The sequence below is a fragment of the Zerene cesonia genome, unplaced genomic scaffold, assembly GCF_012273895.1.
Source record: "Zerene cesonia ecotype Mississippi unplaced genomic scaffold, Zerene_cesonia_1.1 Zces_u006, whole genome shotgun sequence".
Taxonomy (NCBI): Eukaryota; Metazoa; Arthropoda; class Insecta; order Lepidoptera; family Pieridae; genus Zerene; species Zerene cesonia.
The window spans coordinates 1,057,433-1,075,367 of record NW_024045136.1 but is presented as its reverse complement, the minus strand read 5'-3'; the positions used below and the strand labels follow the sequence as shown (position 1 = coordinate 1,075,367).

The window sequence follows — 17,935 nt, the reverse complement described above, 5'->3', positions numbered from 1 at the left end:
TTCTCTGTCCAAAACGAAATATTGCTTTATTATATTCTCAATTAAATGCATTTACGAGAATGTTTTTATTTTCAATTGAACACTTGGATTTTTTTTCTTTTTTTCCCATTAAAAATAGAAATGTCACTTTTCAATAGTCACAACGAATGGAGAACTCTTTAAAATTAAAGTTAATAGCGAAAGCTTATGAAACCATAGAGAAGGAGAATAGAAGAATCAATGCACAATTTACAACCCATAGAGTAATAAAGCGGTCTCAAGCATTTATGATTCGCCGAAATTGTTGACAGCGTGTAAATATCTTGAGCAATTAAATGCATCAACAAATAATTATTGTTGTTTTATTTTTCTTTCCCCACAATGCGTATATATTTAGTAAAACGCCATCTATTGTCGATAGTAGGCTACTTTGTACAACATCCATTGCATACGTGTTTCAATGTATATCGTAGTCTATGAAAAATTATAAGTCTTTAAATGTAGCATTTTAAACCTTATCGTGCGTTTCAAAAAGGCAAAATTTATTTTATTTGAGTGTAGCGAGAGTAGAAGAAGTAACTGAATAGTCCATAGCCATTCAATGAATAAGGACAGGTGAATTATGCGGGAGTTGGGGCGGATCGCGGAGGCCCAAGCCCGAGCCAGTATATGAGTGTATAATCTATGAGCCCGAGCTATATACACCATGTAATTAGCAGCTCGGGACACTAACTAGGGGCTGCCGCGAGCACGTTTTAGCGTTTGTAGAGCTCTTATAATATAAAAGGTATATAAAGCAATTAAGTTGTAAGAATGGTACATACTACTTGTATTGTAAGAGATTGCATAGTGATATCATTATTGAGTTTTCACAACCGTAAAATTGTGTGGATGTTTTCGGTTTTTACTTCGAGTTGAAGGGCGTTGCATGACTGTATGCTTCTCTTTACACTATAGAAGCTTAACTTCAAAATTGAGTCACTTTTCCTTTTTACGTTCACTCTTCGCAGTCAATCCTTTTTTATTTGGTTTCTCCTATGAGCTGGCAACACATTTGCATAGACATTTTCTCTGCTAATGATCATAATTAATCTCTATCAAAATAGGACAAAATACCAGATAAATATTAATACTTAATCTTTGAACAATAATAGCAAAAAGAATTAAAACACCGCATTGAATATAATATTTATTGACACATTATATAAAAAAAAAAAAAAAAAAAAATCATTTATTGAATAAATTATAAATCACACAGAACATGAAACCCAGACTCCTAATATAGCTTTCGCTGTGTTTCAGGAGTCTGTGTCTTCCCGATACAGTACATAATAGTTCAATTTAGACACAATAAAATGTAATTGCTGCTACATACATATGAAATTTAAATTCTACAATTTAATATAAATTTATAATGTTTAACAATTAACAATTTTAATAATTTACATTTTGTCAATAAGTAATTCATATATTCAAGAAATTAAACTACTTAAAATCTGAGTTTTGAAGTAGTGTAGATTGTATGTTTAGTGGTAAGTGTGAATTAATGATGATATTAAAGTATAAAAAGAAACACAATGTATCATAATTATTAATAAATTCATTTAATTAAAAATAAACGTTTAACGTTAATGTCGTTTGTCCTCATAGCATACAAGAAAAAAAAAATAAAATTATTGTTAAATCATGCATTTAAAGTGAGTACTTTTATATTCAAAGAGAAATTGAGAGTTCGTTAATTAATAAAAAATTATTTATTTCCTGGATAAATGTATTAGTAAGTTCTCTACTTCTGAATAATCAAGTAATATAAGCCATTCTATTTCATATTTATACATATTTTCAGAGAAATATATTTCAACACCCACGTTATATAATCCCGAAAGTTACATTTTTGTATAGATGAATGCAGCTTACATCTGAAAAAAAAAAACTTTTGAAAAATTTAATAAAAAGGACAAATATAATTCAATTATTCACCATAACGGAACAACAAATGACCTCTCGGCCACCTGTAATTCCGCCTCACTGATACTATTTTGCTTTTATGTGCCTTAAAGATACCCCAATCATCTACTTAGGTGATTATAAACCATCTCAACTAATAAAAAACATTATTTCTTAAAAATTTATAATCTTTAAAGGATAGAGTAATTATTGCTAAATAAATACTTTTTCAATATCTAATCAAAAGGATAATCATGACATATTTATGTTTAAAATTTTTATTGTCTCTGCTCTAAATGAACATAAATAATAAACAGTACCACACTTTCTCTAAAAAAAAAAGGAAGATTGATTTTTTTTTTGTAATACACATTATTTAACTAACTATACGACGCGGTAACACCCACAGAGAAAAACAACTTTCATCCCTATTTCAAACGTTTAGGGGGATGATTTTTAAAAAAAATCGTGTTTGCCCCATCTACTTCAAATATACTCATTACGTAATATAATTATAGACTTAGTAACCACGCACGACGCTGTCTCCTACTTTGTGTATTGTTTCTTAATCCCCATTACTAAATATATTCACCAATTGTTTCTCCGTGCTCTTTCACCATATACGTTTTCAGTTCGGGGCATATTTCGCTCTTTTATTAATTGGTAAACAACCAACGCTGCAGCCACTAGCGCTGACAATCCTAATGCAACTCCTGCGAGGTTTGTCATTCTGAAATCTGAATCACAAATTTACATTTAACTCTTCAATGTACACAACTCGTATAGCTAATGGAATTACATTACAAGAATTAAAATACAAGCTTTAACCACAATAACTGAAGTAAAAGGTATTCCAAATAACAGTATAATTTTAAACAAACCTTTTATTAAAGTCTTTGTACTCAACTACCATAAGATACCTATGCAGAATGATATATACTTTAAATGAGAACAAGATGGATTCTAATAATTGAGAACTGCGTAATTCCCCTTATATAAATATAGAATTACTCATAACAATGTTACTATATGATAAAATATTGCCCTTATTCAAGCATTGTACCTACTTTTGATTCTCAGGCTAGGCTGATAGGTTATATATAAAATGGACCTGTGTCAGTCACATGTGTGTAAAGTTACGTACCTATGCAATTATTTGCCCATATACACGTAACTAACAGCATTGTGTTGTTATAATAATTAAAAACTTCGAGTATTTCATCAATATCGATAAAAATTATAAAAAACCTGATTATACAAAATAACCATCGTTTCGATTTAACAAGCAAATCCACCAAAAAGTATTTATTTTTTATTTCCTTTGTAATCTATTAAATAAATTAAACATATTAGAAAAATAAATCATTTTATGGAAGTCCCCAAGCATAGATTATACACAACTACCAACTTCATCGTCACAACGACGTCTCAAAAATCAGATTACGTCAATGTCATAATTAATTCGTGTCAAAACACTGCCTTTGCCTATCATCTGGCTCTGTATTTATTTTGAACGCAATATCCGAGTACCTTCTTTGTCATCGACAAAAATGAGTGTTCGCGAAGAGGATGGCCCGAAAAACAGTAGCTCAAGTCGAGGATTAGGCTTAGCAGCTGCTGCAATTGGTGTTGGTGTGGGTGTTGGCGCAGCCTTGTACTACTTCTTTGGCCAGCGGCCTGAAAATCCTGATTCCGCAGGATCCACCAGTCAGTGGGAGACTGAACAACGAGACGCATTGTGAGTGGTTTTTTTTTTTAATATTTTTCATGGCGGTAGAGTTATCAATTTAAATTTAGAAACGTACTTCACGTGTGCTAGTTAATATCGATTAAGGACTACTACTAGTTATGAAATATTAATTAAGCACTTCATTAACGGAAGTAATAAATCGTATGAATTGTAAAATCTATGTTATATTTTTTGGTTAAATATTTTAGGTGTGTTACTAAGGGAGACTTTAGCAACCTACCCTCTTGGCATTAATTTGAATTTTATTAATTATTAATACATCCACATTTTTTCTTAGTTGTAATCGTAGTCCTATCTCGAAACTAATATACATACAAGTTTGTATATATTTTTAATATATACCGTTGATTAGTTAGTTATGAATGCATATTTAATGTGTTTTGAGTGTGATATTTGATTTAAATTTATATATAGGATCTTCTTAAAATGTATGCACATGAAAACTTTCTGAATTTGTTGCACTTTTAAGTTGAAATTATTGATCAACCACCAACATGGAGTCAGATTCTCATTTTCATTCTGATTCTGATTCTGAATCTCGTGTTTTCTAACACATGTATGTACATAATGACAAAGGAAATTCCTATGGAACTGAGTTATTTCTCTGCAGTAAAAACATGTGTCAATCTTAGTTCTCCTATTTCCAGACACAATAATCATACCATATAATAACTTCTTTGCAATGTGAAAAAAAGATAAAGATGATTTCACTTATAATATTAGTTGTCTATGTTACAATTAATCTGTCACTAGTCTGGCAGCTTATAGAAAACCACAAGAATATGAGTTTAAAGCACAAAATACCAGAGTTAGTGTAATCACGGTAATCTGTGATTACTGTTTTTACTATTGTGATATGACACAGGCCACATACAGATATGAATGATTCCTTCCTTTAACAAAACTCTAATTTCAGCAGATTTGGTTTTTTTGTGCCATACAAGCTGTGCCCCGCAGTTTCACCCGCGTAAGTCCGTATCCCATAGGAATATCGGGATAAAAAGTTGCCTATATGTTATTCCAGTTGTCCAGCTGTCTACCTACCAAATTTCATTGCAATCGGTTTTGTTGGTTTTGCGTGAAAGAGCAACAAACACACACACATCCTTACAAACTTTCGCATTTATAATATTAGTAGGACCAGGCAACTGTGCTGGTGGTTCGCTTGATGGTAAGCTATCACTCTCCCATCAACATTTTCAGCGGCAGTTCCTCTGCAAAAGCACTACCCGCTTAGGGATAAGGGTATAGAATTATAAAAATAAGGGAATTCTAAGGGATAAGGGAAGGATTGATGGCTGGAGAGAAGGAATGGACTGGGAAGGGTGAGGAAAAGGAAACAGGTCTCCATATTTGTATGAAAGAGATTCAAACATCCATCAATACAATACAGCACTATTTGACATACACTTCAACCATCCCATTGTACAGCAGTTAACACACGAGTGCAGAACCAAGGGGTCCTGTGGGCGATTCCGGATGGGGGCTCACAAATGGAATCCCCAGTAAGAAAAAAACCAATAAAATACAAAAAAATAAATATAGTAATCACACTAATATTATAAATGTGAAAGTTTGTCTGTTTGGATGTTTGTCCGTCAATTGTGCTGAAACTACTGAACGGATTTTGATGAAATTGTGTATACAGACAGGATATGTGGTGACTTGGGTGATAGGATACTTTTTATCCGGCAACATGCTCCCTTGGGATAACTAAATAATTTGTAAATGTCCTTATTCCACACCGGCAAAGCTGGACGCAGGCTAGTATTAAATCAGTAATATGAATAATACTAGTAGTAATAAAGTAATATTATGCTAGTATAAAATAAGTAGTGTTTGAATATACTTTCTCAATCATAATGTTAGTAGTAAGTAGGATTTTATAAAGAGCTTCATTTACCTAAACTTTACCTTTGCTTCAAGAATACTCGAATGAAGGGCATAAAAGGAAAGGAGGAAATGTAATTTGATATTAATGGAGGTAATGAAATAAATTTCATAACAATGTTTTTAACAAAAATACCTTAACGTCCGTAAATATGTCGGAACTAGACCAATTTTATATGTATTTGTATAGCTTTCAAATTAAAAAAAGGATCATCGAAATCGGTTGACTCAGTCGAATGTTCTGAGGTAACAAAACCAATATTTTTTTTTTTAAGTTGGTTGAAAAGAAATACATTTATCGAGGTAGGTTCACATAAGACTAGCTTAGGTATACCCGTTGCTTTACACGTAAAATTTGTAGAAGTTTATTAGATGTTATTATTAATAAATACGCAGGAAGTGTTTGACACAGACTAACTTTATTTAATCTCCACAGATAACATATTACATGTAGTACAAGGAAATACCGAGTGGCGCTAGTATCTATGCTATTAATTTCAATGCATACAATAGTAATTATAACAATTATGCACATAAACCTTCCTCTTATCTAGTACAAAAAAACCCCATCAAAATCCGTAGCGTATAAAGATCTTAGCATACATACATAGGATCAGACGCGGGAAGCGACTTAGGTTTATACTAAGGTTCACAATCATAGTGTAAACGAATCTGTTCGTACGTTATACTAGTCATACTGAACTACACTACACTCAAAATGAATCTTTGTCCCATATAAAAGGTCGGTTACCATCAGGTGAAACAACTGCTCAGTTGCTTTGTATACAAAAAATTTATGAATAATTGAGAAGTGTAACATATCTTTTCTTTCTTTATTACATGTATAGTCTATGGCATTTAAGGATCGCCTACATATCATACAGTGAAAGTGTTTTTGAAATCGGACCAGTAGTTCCTGATATGAGAACGTTCAAACAAACTTTTCAGATATGTAATATTTTAAGTATATTATACTCTTTATATAGATAAATATATAAGAGTGAAGTACCGTGTCCCCTAGTGGGGTATGGGGCAGATGACGTACATCTGTCTCACTCGATCGAGTTTCTCTACGGACAAGTAGGTGGCCTTCTGTGCTCCTGCCAGACCGAGACAATTTTTTTTTGTGCGTAGCCACCGGGAATTGAACTCAGGACTCCTCGGTTCCACTCACACGCATCATCCACTGAATCAAGGAGGTCGATAAATATATAAAATAGCCCATATTACTTTGACATGACTTTAATGGAGCCGTCAACCACAGGAGTAAAGCATTTTCGCCAAACGGTTCTAGCGCCTCATTATTTAGAAAAAAAAAAAAAAAAAAACCAGTTTATTCACGCGTTCAGTTACGCATCGCGGCGCCCATTTCGTATTCTTTAATTGTACATAATATTGCTTATTATTATTTCATTATGCTACACATATTAAAAATTCCGTGACCGTTCTTTGTAAAACTTGTATTTTTTTTTAATTGCTTCTCGTATGTCATGCACGTTGTAATATAAATCTTCTAATATATAAAATTGTCGTGTCACAGTTTTCGTTGCCATACTCCTCCGAAACGGCTTGACCGATTCCTCTGAAATTTGGTAAGCATATTGGGTAGGTCTGAGAATCGGCCAACATCTATTTTTTATCCCGATATTCCTACGGGATACGGACTTACGCGGGTGAAACCGCGGGGCGCAGCTAGTCTAATATATAAAATTCTCGTGTCACAGTTTTCGTTGCCATACTCCTCCGAAACGGCATGACCGATTTTGATGAAATTTTTTGTGCTTATCCGGTATCTATGAGAATCGGCCAACATCTATTTTTCATACCCCTAAATGATAAGAGTAAGGCAGAACAGCGTTTGCCGGGTGCAGCTAGAAATGTCTAGATTTTTTATTACTTTTTCAATTCACGAGTTTGTTTTTACTTTTGAATGACGCTTGGATTGTTGTGTTATTGTTCTTTGTTTGCCATTTAACCAAAGGGTAAAGGGGATCCTGTTACTTCATCTATGCTGTCTTTCTGTCTGTCTGTCCGTCCGTCTGTCACCGCAACTGTACTGTACTGTATTTCATCATAGATAATTATATGTATTTCTGTTGTCGCTATAGTAAATCTATAGTAATTAATCCTACTATCCTATCCTACTCCCTATTATAATAATTAATTTAATATTATAAATGCGAAAATTTGTTAGGATTTGTGTGTGTTTGTTACTCTTTCACACAAAAACTACGGAACCGATTGCAATGAAATTTGGTACGCAAACAGCTGGACAACTGGAATAACATATAGGCAACTTTTTATCCCGATATTCCAACGGGATACGGACTTACGCGGGTGAAACCGCGGGGCGCAGCTAGTAAATTATAAGAGTCTGCTCATTATGTTATGTCAATCTTTTCCTACCTATGTGTTGATGGTAATGAAGGCCAATAAGAGTTGGTAAGGGTGGTGTAGTCCAACCATTGAAAATAAAAACAAATATAGATTTGTCTATATTGTTTTTATATTTCCTGGTTCTCCATTTCCGCTCTCAATTTATCGAATTTTAGATTAATGCAATTTGCGTATATTTTGTTATTTTATAAACTAATTTAAATATGGTATATGGACCACTGAATACCAACGTAATAATCCGGTAAAAGTGTTTGTTAAATAATGTTTTCTATGTATTCATGTATTGATCAGGTGCAGAATTTGTGCGGAATTCGTTATATAATGTTATGTTCAATCATATCAATATAGCTCAGCTTATAGATGGACCTGGATACCTAAATTTCTACTCGTGTAGCAATCCGCCACCTAAGTAGGCGCAAAGCTCTCACTTGTCTATGAACTTCCATACATAGTGTATGTTACTAATAGTTACATGTATTCTTTCTGTTTAATTACTTAAAAACTATTATCACCATCATCATCATCATCCCATACATGTTCCCATTGCTGGGACACAGGGTTCAGGCCATAATCCACCACGCTGGCCAAATGCGGGTTGGCAGATGTCACATGTCGTCAAATTTTTTATTCTTGGACATGCCGATTTCCTCACGATATTTTCCTTCACCGCTTGAGCAATCATTTCAACCAAAATAATGTTTCACGCTACGAACGTTATTTATGCAAGGGCGTAGTCAGTATTTTGTATCGGGTTACCGTTGTGTTTATAATAAAAATAAGAATAATAATGTTTTTGTTTTACTCGTAAAAGAGTAAGGGGGGGGGGGGGTCGTAATATATATATAACCCCTGGCTACGCTCATGTATTGATGACTTCATTTATGCTTTAAATCTTGCACTGCTTAATGCCATTATTTTCATGCATGGCTTTTTCAACACGATGCACAGCGACATGGATTCATCGGGCGCACGCAACAGTTACGATAGCGACGACTGCATCACGATATCGGAACACACGACGACCGACACGAGCATGATATCAACCGCCTCTGACGCGTCTAGTAACATCGACATGTCTGACAGTGACGGGACAATTGACAGCGACTGTCACGACACCACCGAGTCGACGAGTGACTCGTACGCGTCTGACAGCGAGTCGAGCTCGACTACAGAATCATATCACAGCTCGTCCGGCTCATACACCGAGGTCGATGAAACCGGCTATCAGACGTTGCCCAATAATGCCGCGATTGATTCTGACAGTAGCGACTGGGAGGAGATGACGTCAGACGATCTGCCCCGTAGGGTTTCGTACGTGCGCCCTAAGCTATTTTTGGGGCTCACAGATGTAATCAGACTTAAACGTAGATCGGGACGATCGTAAGTCTCCTTTTTATTTCTATTATTTTTGTTGCCGAGAGGCCGACTATAGCTTGACTCTTGTCAAGCTATAGTCGGTATTATGTGAAATGAGAGTGAATACAAAAAAATACAGGTATATAAAATTTAAATGCCTCATTCCAACGGTCGCATTTATCAAATTGTAACGTATATAAGTGAAACTAGACATGATGCTATCTCACCCTGTCTCAGTCGCGTCCCACTGCTGGTGTCCCACTATGACTTGTCACACCCGCGTCCCACTGCATGTATTGCGATGAAGCTATCATTCGACAAATACGCAATGCGATACGGTGCACTAGTAAGTTGCATCGCGTTGCGTGGAGGGGACACCGTTAAAGCTACAGGAAAACTCGAAAAATGTTAATTAAAATCATAGAAAAATGATCATTAGAAGCCCATGTCGATCGTTCAAAGTCTAGTGTTTAATGATTCCATTTATATTCATGCAATTTATATATATTTAAACATGGTCAAGTCTAAATCCCAATGTAATATTTCAGAGCTCAAGAATCCATTAGAAAATCTCGAAGAAATGAGGCGTTGTAAGATTTATTTTTATATTGTGTTTTATGAGTCTGCGATACTAATGTCATATATATCTTCTAATAGATAACTCTGAAGTCTAAACATTACAGTTCTGCTTTGTATACTTTGAAGCGAGTCCATCGTCGAGTGGACATACAAAAAATAATGATTATAATAGTTTGTAGGAATTCCTTGTTATCTATTAGATTGACGTTTTTTGTACTAATATGTTTATTTGTGTTTTTTGAAATTTACTGACTAGGGTATTAAATAATTTAGCCGGAGCCAGCCATAACAGAAAGGGAGAAATGAGAAGATCGCGGTACCCTACACGTCTACTTGCGCATACACAGCTTTGCGCGGGTAAACAGTAGTCAGCATTTGATCACCCATTGGGTGGCTTCCGTTTCCATCGTCAATTCTTTTCAATGAAAAGTGGAGGAAGCTAGCAGAGCCCCACGTGTTTGTGGACTTTGGCGATCGCTCTAACGTGAAAATAATTATTAGAGAGAAACATTAGGGTACCACGATTTTGTCACACTTTCTAAGGTTGTCGTTTATAGATAGAATGTCTTACCTGATGTATCTATGGAGGTGATAGGAACGTATGTTGTGGCAAACGTAATGTGACCATTTTGTATTGTCCTAAATGTAACTGAGTTCGAACTAACAAGCATGTGTATTTCTTTATGTTTTGGTGGATGTATCGTGTGTGCAATTTATATTAAACGGTGCAGAAAACTGAGAGAATTAAGACTGAATTGAGGATTTATGTTTATGGTTAATTGGTGTAGAAATTTGACAAAATTTACGGAATACAGGCAGACTTTCATGGACAAGTGCAAAAAGGCTCTGAGGGGTTTCCGTGACGTGTTAAAGTAGTACTAATTCCAGTATGGAAAAATAGACAGTTGCATAATTTCCCCATTAGAATTAGTCCTGCTTTAATACGCAACGTTGTTATTCCCGGTCACATTGATTCAGAGAAAACTAGTCCATTTGGGAAATTAATTAAAAAAGGAAAGTTCAAAAATTATTCTAAGGCGGTTTTATGTTAAAAATAATTTTATTACAATATAAGTTTATTTCTTCCATTTCAAATAATCTCTTCAACCCTGTCTCCTGTTAATAGACGCTGAAAATTCTGTCAGTGAATTTTTCAAAACTCAATTTATCTCTTTAAAAATCGGTTCGACCGTTGTACCTTGAAGGAACCGAACAAAGATAAAGTATACATTTAGGTATTTATAATTATTGGTAGGGGGTATTTGTTTATGCATTTGGTCTCAGCATTTAATAATTTTGTCAACAATTGATAACATAACTGTTTGACCTAAACTCGGACTAGTTTTATTCTGATATGTTGTTATTTGCATGTATTATTGTAATAGATTTAATAACTAACTTGACTGCCTCTCTTAGATCCGGGTCGGGTGGAACTAAAAATGTCAATATGCTTTATGAAATATTGAATATAAATTTGGATAAATGAAAATGGAGTTAGTAGAATTATTAAACTAATAGAACAGAGGTTCTATTATATAACAGAAGTTAGTGAAGTCCCGTGTCCTCTAGTGGGGTATGGGGCGGATGGTATTCATCTGTTTCACTGATCGATTTTCTTTATGGACAAGTAGGTCAGCCTCTTCTGTTCTGTTAGACCGAGACATTTTTTTTGTGCGTCTCCACCGGGATTCGAACCCACGACTCCACGGTTCCACGCTACCACTGTACTAAGGAGGCGGTCGTGAGTGTCGTCGGAGTGAAGTAATATACTGACGGGACAAAGCTATTTACTGTTTAGCCCCAAATCTATTAACTTAAATTGCTAAAATTTTGTCTCGGTCATTGGTTAGTGTTAGTTTAATTTTTATCTTTATAGCAAGAAAAAATTTTTTGATCACGAGGCGGGATTCGAACCCGCTTCTTTGTGCCATACCGTAGCAACGCCTAGACTCTCGCCGGAGGCCCGTTTCCTTTTTATCACCCGTCCCAGTCCATTCCTTCTTTCCAGTCGTTAATCCATTCCTTTTCCCTTACCTCAAAAAAGCGGGCAGCGCATTCGCAGAGGATCTACCTTTGCGAATGTTCATGGGCGGTGGTAATCGCTTACCATCAGGCGAACCACCAGCTCAGTTGCCCGCTATGACATAAAAAAAAAAAAAACTCGTTCACCCGGTCGGTGATGATGATGTTCGTTGTGATGGTTCTTAATCATCTCAATAGATGGCGTGGGGTATCCCTTAGGCACATAAAACTGAAAGAGTAGAAGAAATTAGTTATATGGACTTGCTGTAGCTAATTTTTATGCAAATATTTCTGACGATTTCCCTTACATAAAGCCGAAATTGATTGATGATGAAGATGATGTAACTTTCCAGCCGCGAACGGTCGTGGACCCTCGAGGAGTGCACCATCTGCTACGAGGTGATCCTGAAGAACCAGGAGGTGATGTCACTGCCGTGTACGCATAACTTTCACTCGGCGTGCATTCTGCCCTGGCTTCAGCAGCAGCAGACTTGCCCCAACTGCCGCACGAGCGTCAAGTGATCTCTTAGGTACGTATATGGTTATCGATATCCTGCTAATATTATAAAATGCGAAAATTTTCTGAGGTTGGATGGATGTATGTGTATGTTTGTTAATCTCTCACGCAAAAACTGTTGCATTGATTGCAATGAAATTTTGGTTCCCGCGTCTGCTCCTATGTATGTGTGCGTATGTGTGTGTTAGATCTTTAAAACTCCACAACGGATTTTGATGGGGGTTTTTTAATAGATACAGAGTGATTCAATAAGAAGGTTTATACGTATAGTAACATCTGTAATTAAACTATTCCGAATTTAACGCATGTGAAGCCGCGGGCAAAAGCTAATACTTTCATTAGAAGAAAGAAGAAGAGGAAGAATTTTCGTTCGTCAATCTACTTTTGGCACCAGGGTGGGTCACATGCTTCTGGTCAAGTACCCAGAAGTTATAATTTAATTTCGATGTAAAAATGTATAAGTACAAAGATGTAACATTATCTACGTTGATATTGTTAACTTTGAAATCTTATATATAAAATTCTCGTGTCACAATGTTAGTCTCTATACTCCTCCGAAACGGCTTGACCACTTCCTCTGAAATTTGGTAAGCATATTGGGTAGGTCTGAGAATCGGCTAACATCTATTTTTCACACCCCTAAATGATAAGAGTAAAGCAGAACAGCGTTTGCCGGGTGCAGCTAGTATTTATTATAATTTAAAAATCATTCCGCTGCTGTCGCTAAACGAACACCATTGTTTCGTGTAGGAGTAAAAAAAAAAAATTCAACCCATTTATTCACGACTGGGTCCATCCATGCCATCTCCTGGGTCCGGAACGACTTGACTTGCCGTCACCAGGTTGTATCTCATGAATCGATATACTTAGTTGGACGGTTGAAATTTTCACATATTACGCATAACTGTTGCCGCTATAGCAGTACTTAGAACCGTTTGCTTTTTCCAATTTTTTGTACATAAAGAAATGAATATGGTCTTGCAACCTAAGTCTTGCAACTTCAAAAGAAGTCAATTCATATCCTAATGATATTATATGAATCTTTCTCTTTTCAGATTTTTACCTTAGAACTCAGCGGGATCTGAATTCGAAATATGGCGGGAATTACAGTTTATTTTTATGTCATTGTACCCTTATGCTCTAAAATGACACATTGGATTTTTTTTTTATTTTAACCTAACATAATGTATATCAGCATAATAGACAAATATGTATCATAAATCATAATGCATAATGGATCAAAAAAGGATTTTTATTAAAAAGCGTTTGTCGTTATATTTACTAACTGCAAGTCCCGGCCCCGCCCAGGTTGTAAAAAAAAAAATAATAAAGCCAATGACATTCACTGAAAACATGACTCTCTATTGATAAAGGAAATTTTTGAATGGGTTCAGGAGATTCAGAGATACAGCGGCACAAATTCACAAACTTTACCCGTTTATAATATTATATTAGTATAGATATGGCCTTCATTCGACTTTAAATGACCCGATTAGAATTCAAGATAGTTCCCGAATTAGTCATATTTTATTATTACATATTAAGAATTTGCAATAATCGTTTTACATATTGAAAATATTGTTTAAAAATTAAATCTAGATATTCGTCAAAAGGAAAACTCAGTCTGTAGTTATGTTTTTCTGTTTAGATATTTTGTTATGTATTTAATTCGCTTAAATAACACATTTTTTTCCAAATATTACATTATAAAAGTTATTTTAATTTTTTTTTGTAATCTGTGATCAGCTGTCATATGATTTGGGCGCGAAAAATATCTGTAGAGTCATAGTATTTTCTTGTGTTTGGTTTCACGCGAGTATTATACATTTAGAAATTAAAAACTTTTCAACGGATTTTAAACGCGATTTATTCATTATATTATTAACCCGACGTTTCGAACACTTTACGGGGAGTCTCCCCGTGACCACGCTCGCTGTAAAGTGTTCGAAACGTCGGGTTAATAATATAATGAATAAATCGCGTTTAAAATCCGTTGAAAAGTTTTTAATTTCTATCTGTAGAGTCAGTTATGTAATTTTTATAAAAATGTCATAATAATAAAAAAAATTTTGTAACTAGATATATGACGCACTTTTATAAGACTTTAGTACTAATAAATAGGTAGCTGCAAATATTAAAATCCTTTACATTTAGGTGCGATCAAAATTTTTGCTATTTGAATTATGAATTTATCTTTGCTTATATTCTTGGTTTGTTAGATATGACTTGTTTCTTTACATTTAATTTATAGATTTCCTTATGTTCTCTTTTTCATTAAAGTATATAGTATTATATATACTTTAATTAATAAAACTTATTTCTTTCTTACTGATGATTTCAAAGTTCGACTTCGTCTTTTCTTAAATTTATTGGCAAAGAGTTTTTTCTGCTTGCTAGATGTGACTTAAATTAAAGTTTGGAAAATATCAAAAATGCTGTGATCGTAGCATTAATATAGTTGTTTTGTTACTTAGATATAAATTAGTCGAATTGGACTGTAAATAATGTGTACTAGCTATTGAATAAATGGTAAATAGATTTTGAAAGAAGTGTTTTATTTTACCTACTTACCTTCGCAGAGGCTATTCCTTTGCGAATGTTCATGGGCGGTGGTCATCGTTTACCATCCGGCGAACCACCAGCTCAGATGCCCGGTATGACATAAAAAAAAGTTAATTTTTGTTGCTGATTTGATTTATCTATTTGTATTTAATTTGTTAATTTAGGAACGGTCCTCCAACGCGATGTATTTTTTTTTTTAATTATTAGTACATTCTCTTACGTACTTTAAGATTGTTTCTTTTATTATTTTTTACTTTAGGGAAATTAAGTTCTTGTGGGGGGGGGGGGGGGTTATATTTTTTTTATTTACAGAGGTGGTTTATGAAAGACTTGTGGATTCTGATTGTTTGTTTATAAAAAACATTTCAATATTTATTATTTGTTTTTACCGTGTTTAGTTTTCACCAGCGTTTCATTATTGCCTTATTTTTGCTTACCCACCAGTTGGACATTTATTTTCCTGTATTGTTAGGGTTGCCTGGTAATGGACAGGTATCTAATTCAATAAAAAAACAATAAAACAATAAACAGAATCAGACTTTATTAATCAAAAAAACTAAATCGCACCAATAATCTCTTAAATATATGAATGAACACAAACAAATTAAAACTTCCATATAACATTGAATAGACATTGGGACATAGATTCATTCACCTTACTTCCGTTCTTTCCTTAATTCTAACACCCACAGAATAGAAGTAAGATTATCATAAGATCCCTTTGACAGTGTTGCCTTCAGAAACAAACAAAAGAAAGTGTACGCCTTTTCTCTTCATCACACCTAAACCGTTAAACCGATTCGGATAAAATTTGTCATAGACTACTTCGAGACTCTCCCGAGAACGGGTACTAGGTTTAAAACAAAAAAAAAACGAATTATCAATTTTTCCATTCACCACGCAAGCGAAGCCGCGAGCGATAAGGTAGTATCATTATTAATATTAAACCCGTCACACACTATATAGCTATAATATATATTTCTCTGACGTCACATCTTACACCGTCATGTATATTAAAGCACAGCATAATAATATATATCATGGGTACGTGTGTGGCGGGCTTTAACACTTTTTTCTTCTTTTCTACAATACACAACCACAGATAACATAAAATTTTCTTTTTTTAATTCTAATTTTGTGTAGTCGAACAAAACTTTCTTTATTTCTTTTTTTATAACAATACACAACCACAGATAACATAACACTATAACAATATGTACTAGGTTGCTTTATTAGTATCTAATAGTCAATACAATATGTCGACGCTGTGCTCCACGCGCACGTGGCGAGTCCACGCGTCGATATTCTGAAAGAGCTGTAATAATAATTTGCTTCATCATTAAATGGTATAAAACAGAGACGCTTAGATCTTTAGTGTTACGCAACAGATTACGATGGGGTTTCTTTTAATAGATAGAATTCATAAAGATCAAGATCTCAAAAAAAAGTCTCACTCGAAATTTGACGCGTGTGAAGCCGCGGGCAAAGTATATGTATGAAAGTTATTATAATAGGATAAACTCATGAAATTATTGTATTCTCACCGATCCTTAATGAATATACAAAATTTGAATTAAATCTGTCCGTTTAAAGTGCCGAAATCGAGTCTAAAGGGACTCGATTACATACAAATATACACGTGAACACCTATCTACAACAATGGTATTGTAAGCTGGGTGGTTTCTCATTGCATTATTGTAATATTATTATAAAAACAGCTTAGGAAGGTTTCAATGAGCAAATAAAACTTATAAAAACTATCCACAGCAACGTATTTTTATGTATGTATGTGTGTTTGTGTGTGTTAAAATAAATTGATCTTTCTTTCTTTCTTTTTCTTTCTTTCAATGGTTTCACGAATTGTGCCAGCTCGCACCGGGGAAGTACCACACCGCCACAGAAGACCGGCGTGAAATGGCATACTGCTGTGTTTCGTACGGTGAGTGGGGGAGCCGAAGGACCGTATCCTTTTCCTCACCCTTCCCAGTCCATTCCTTTATTCCTCTCGGCAATCCTTTCTTAACCTTCTTTTCTATTTCACGCCGGTCTCCTGTGGCAGTGTGGTACTTCCCCGGTGCGAGCTTGCCCAATTCGCGAAACCACTGTAGTTGTGGATAGTTTTTAAGATAAGCTTTATGTAGTGTAAGATAAGCTTGTGTAGTTGTTGTTGATAGGTGTATGTGTGTGTGTCTAGTAATTAACACTCACCTCGTGGCAGTACTCGCACGGGTACAACCGCAGGCCGTGCGCCGCCACGTGCCGCCGCAGCCGCTCCGCCGACGGCATGCTCGCGCCGCACGTGTCGCACACCAGCGACTCGCTCTCGTTCCCGTCCTCCCCCCCAACTCCCGCGACCTCCCCGGCGGCGGGGAGCGGCGAGCGGGCCTTCGCGCGCTTCGGCTCGCGCGGCTCGTAGTATGGACACGCTGATTTGGGGGGAGTGGGGTGGAGAAGATGAGAGGAGGGAGGGGGAGAAGGATATATGCGTGTAAGATGCAACTACCGGTTCGACCAATCCTACTCCTACTATATAATATTATAAATGCGAAAGTTTGTAAGGATGTGTGTGTGTTTGTTGCTCTTTCACGCAAAAACTACTCAACCGATTGCGATGAAATTTAATTTTATTTGTACGCAGACAGCTGGACAACTGGAATAACACATAGGCAACTTTTTATATGGGATACGGACTTACGCGGGTGAACGGTACGCGGGGCTTAGCTAGTTTAGTATAAAACATCGCTTTGGCTTGAAACGGGGCGGATTCGTACGGATTGTAGCTTGGTGTTGTGTGTAAGTTATTTATTCAACGTTCGGCCCAACTACCCTCGCTCTGTTAATAGTTTTTATGACTGGCTGCGTCATGCAGCGATTTGTCATCAAATAGCTACATCGATTTCGGCAGTTGTGTATAATCGAAGTATAGAATTGCAGTA

The 17,935-nt window shown here is 35.4% G+C and overlaps 2 protein-coding genes and 1 long non-coding RNA gene across 4 annotated transcripts in view; 1 reads left to right on the top strand and 2 right to left on the bottom strand.

Annotated features, from left to right (window-relative positions):
• Positions 1 to 1,195: 1,195 nt before the first annotated feature.
• LOC119838902 lies at positions 1,196 to 2,963 on the bottom strand. The gene is made up of 3 exons (XR_005288223.1): positions 2,808 to 2,963; positions 2,519 to 2,663; positions 1,196 to 1,898 (listed from the first exon to the last, which is right to left on the bottom strand). It is a non-coding gene; the product is annotated as an uncharacterized LOC119838902 (long non-coding RNA).
• A 399-nt stretch (positions 2,964 to 3,362) lies between these two features.
• Positions 3,363 to 14,212, top strand: LOC119838901 (E3 ubiquitin-protein ligase SDIR1-like). 2 transcript variants are annotated; one of them, XM_038365045.1, is made up of 4 exons: positions 3,363 to 3,664; positions 9,868 to 9,909; positions 12,274 to 12,450; positions 13,493 to 14,212. In XM_038365045.1, exons 1-3 carry the CDS (start codon positions 3,477 to 3,479, stop codon positions 12,440 to 12,442), a joined length of 399 nt encoding a protein of 132 aa, XP_038220973.1. In that variant the 5' UTR covers positions 3,363 to 3,476; the 3' UTR covers positions 12,443 to 12,450; positions 13,493 to 14,212. The 2 variants fall into 2 exon arrangements, with proteins under 2 accessions (XP_038220973.1, XP_038220974.1); XM_038365046.1 differs by lacking the exon at positions 9,868 to 9,909 and having other exon boundaries at positions 3,366 to 3,664.
• A 2,004-nt stretch (positions 14,213 to 16,216) lies between these two features.
• LOC119838883 (zinc finger protein 672-like) overlaps positions 16,217 to 17,935 on the bottom strand; it is a 13,438-nt gene continuing 11,719 nt past the window's right edge. The window contains exons 10-11 of the mRNA XM_038365026.1: positions 17,208 to 17,425; positions 16,217 to 16,314 (exon numbers count right to left, since the gene is read on the bottom strand). Coding sequence (XP_038220954.1) covers positions 16,246 to 16,314; positions 17,208 to 17,425 — 287 coding nt within the window. The 3' untranslated portion in view covers positions 16,217 to 16,245. The remainder of the gene's footprint in view (positions 16,315 to 17,207; positions 17,426 to 17,935) is intronic.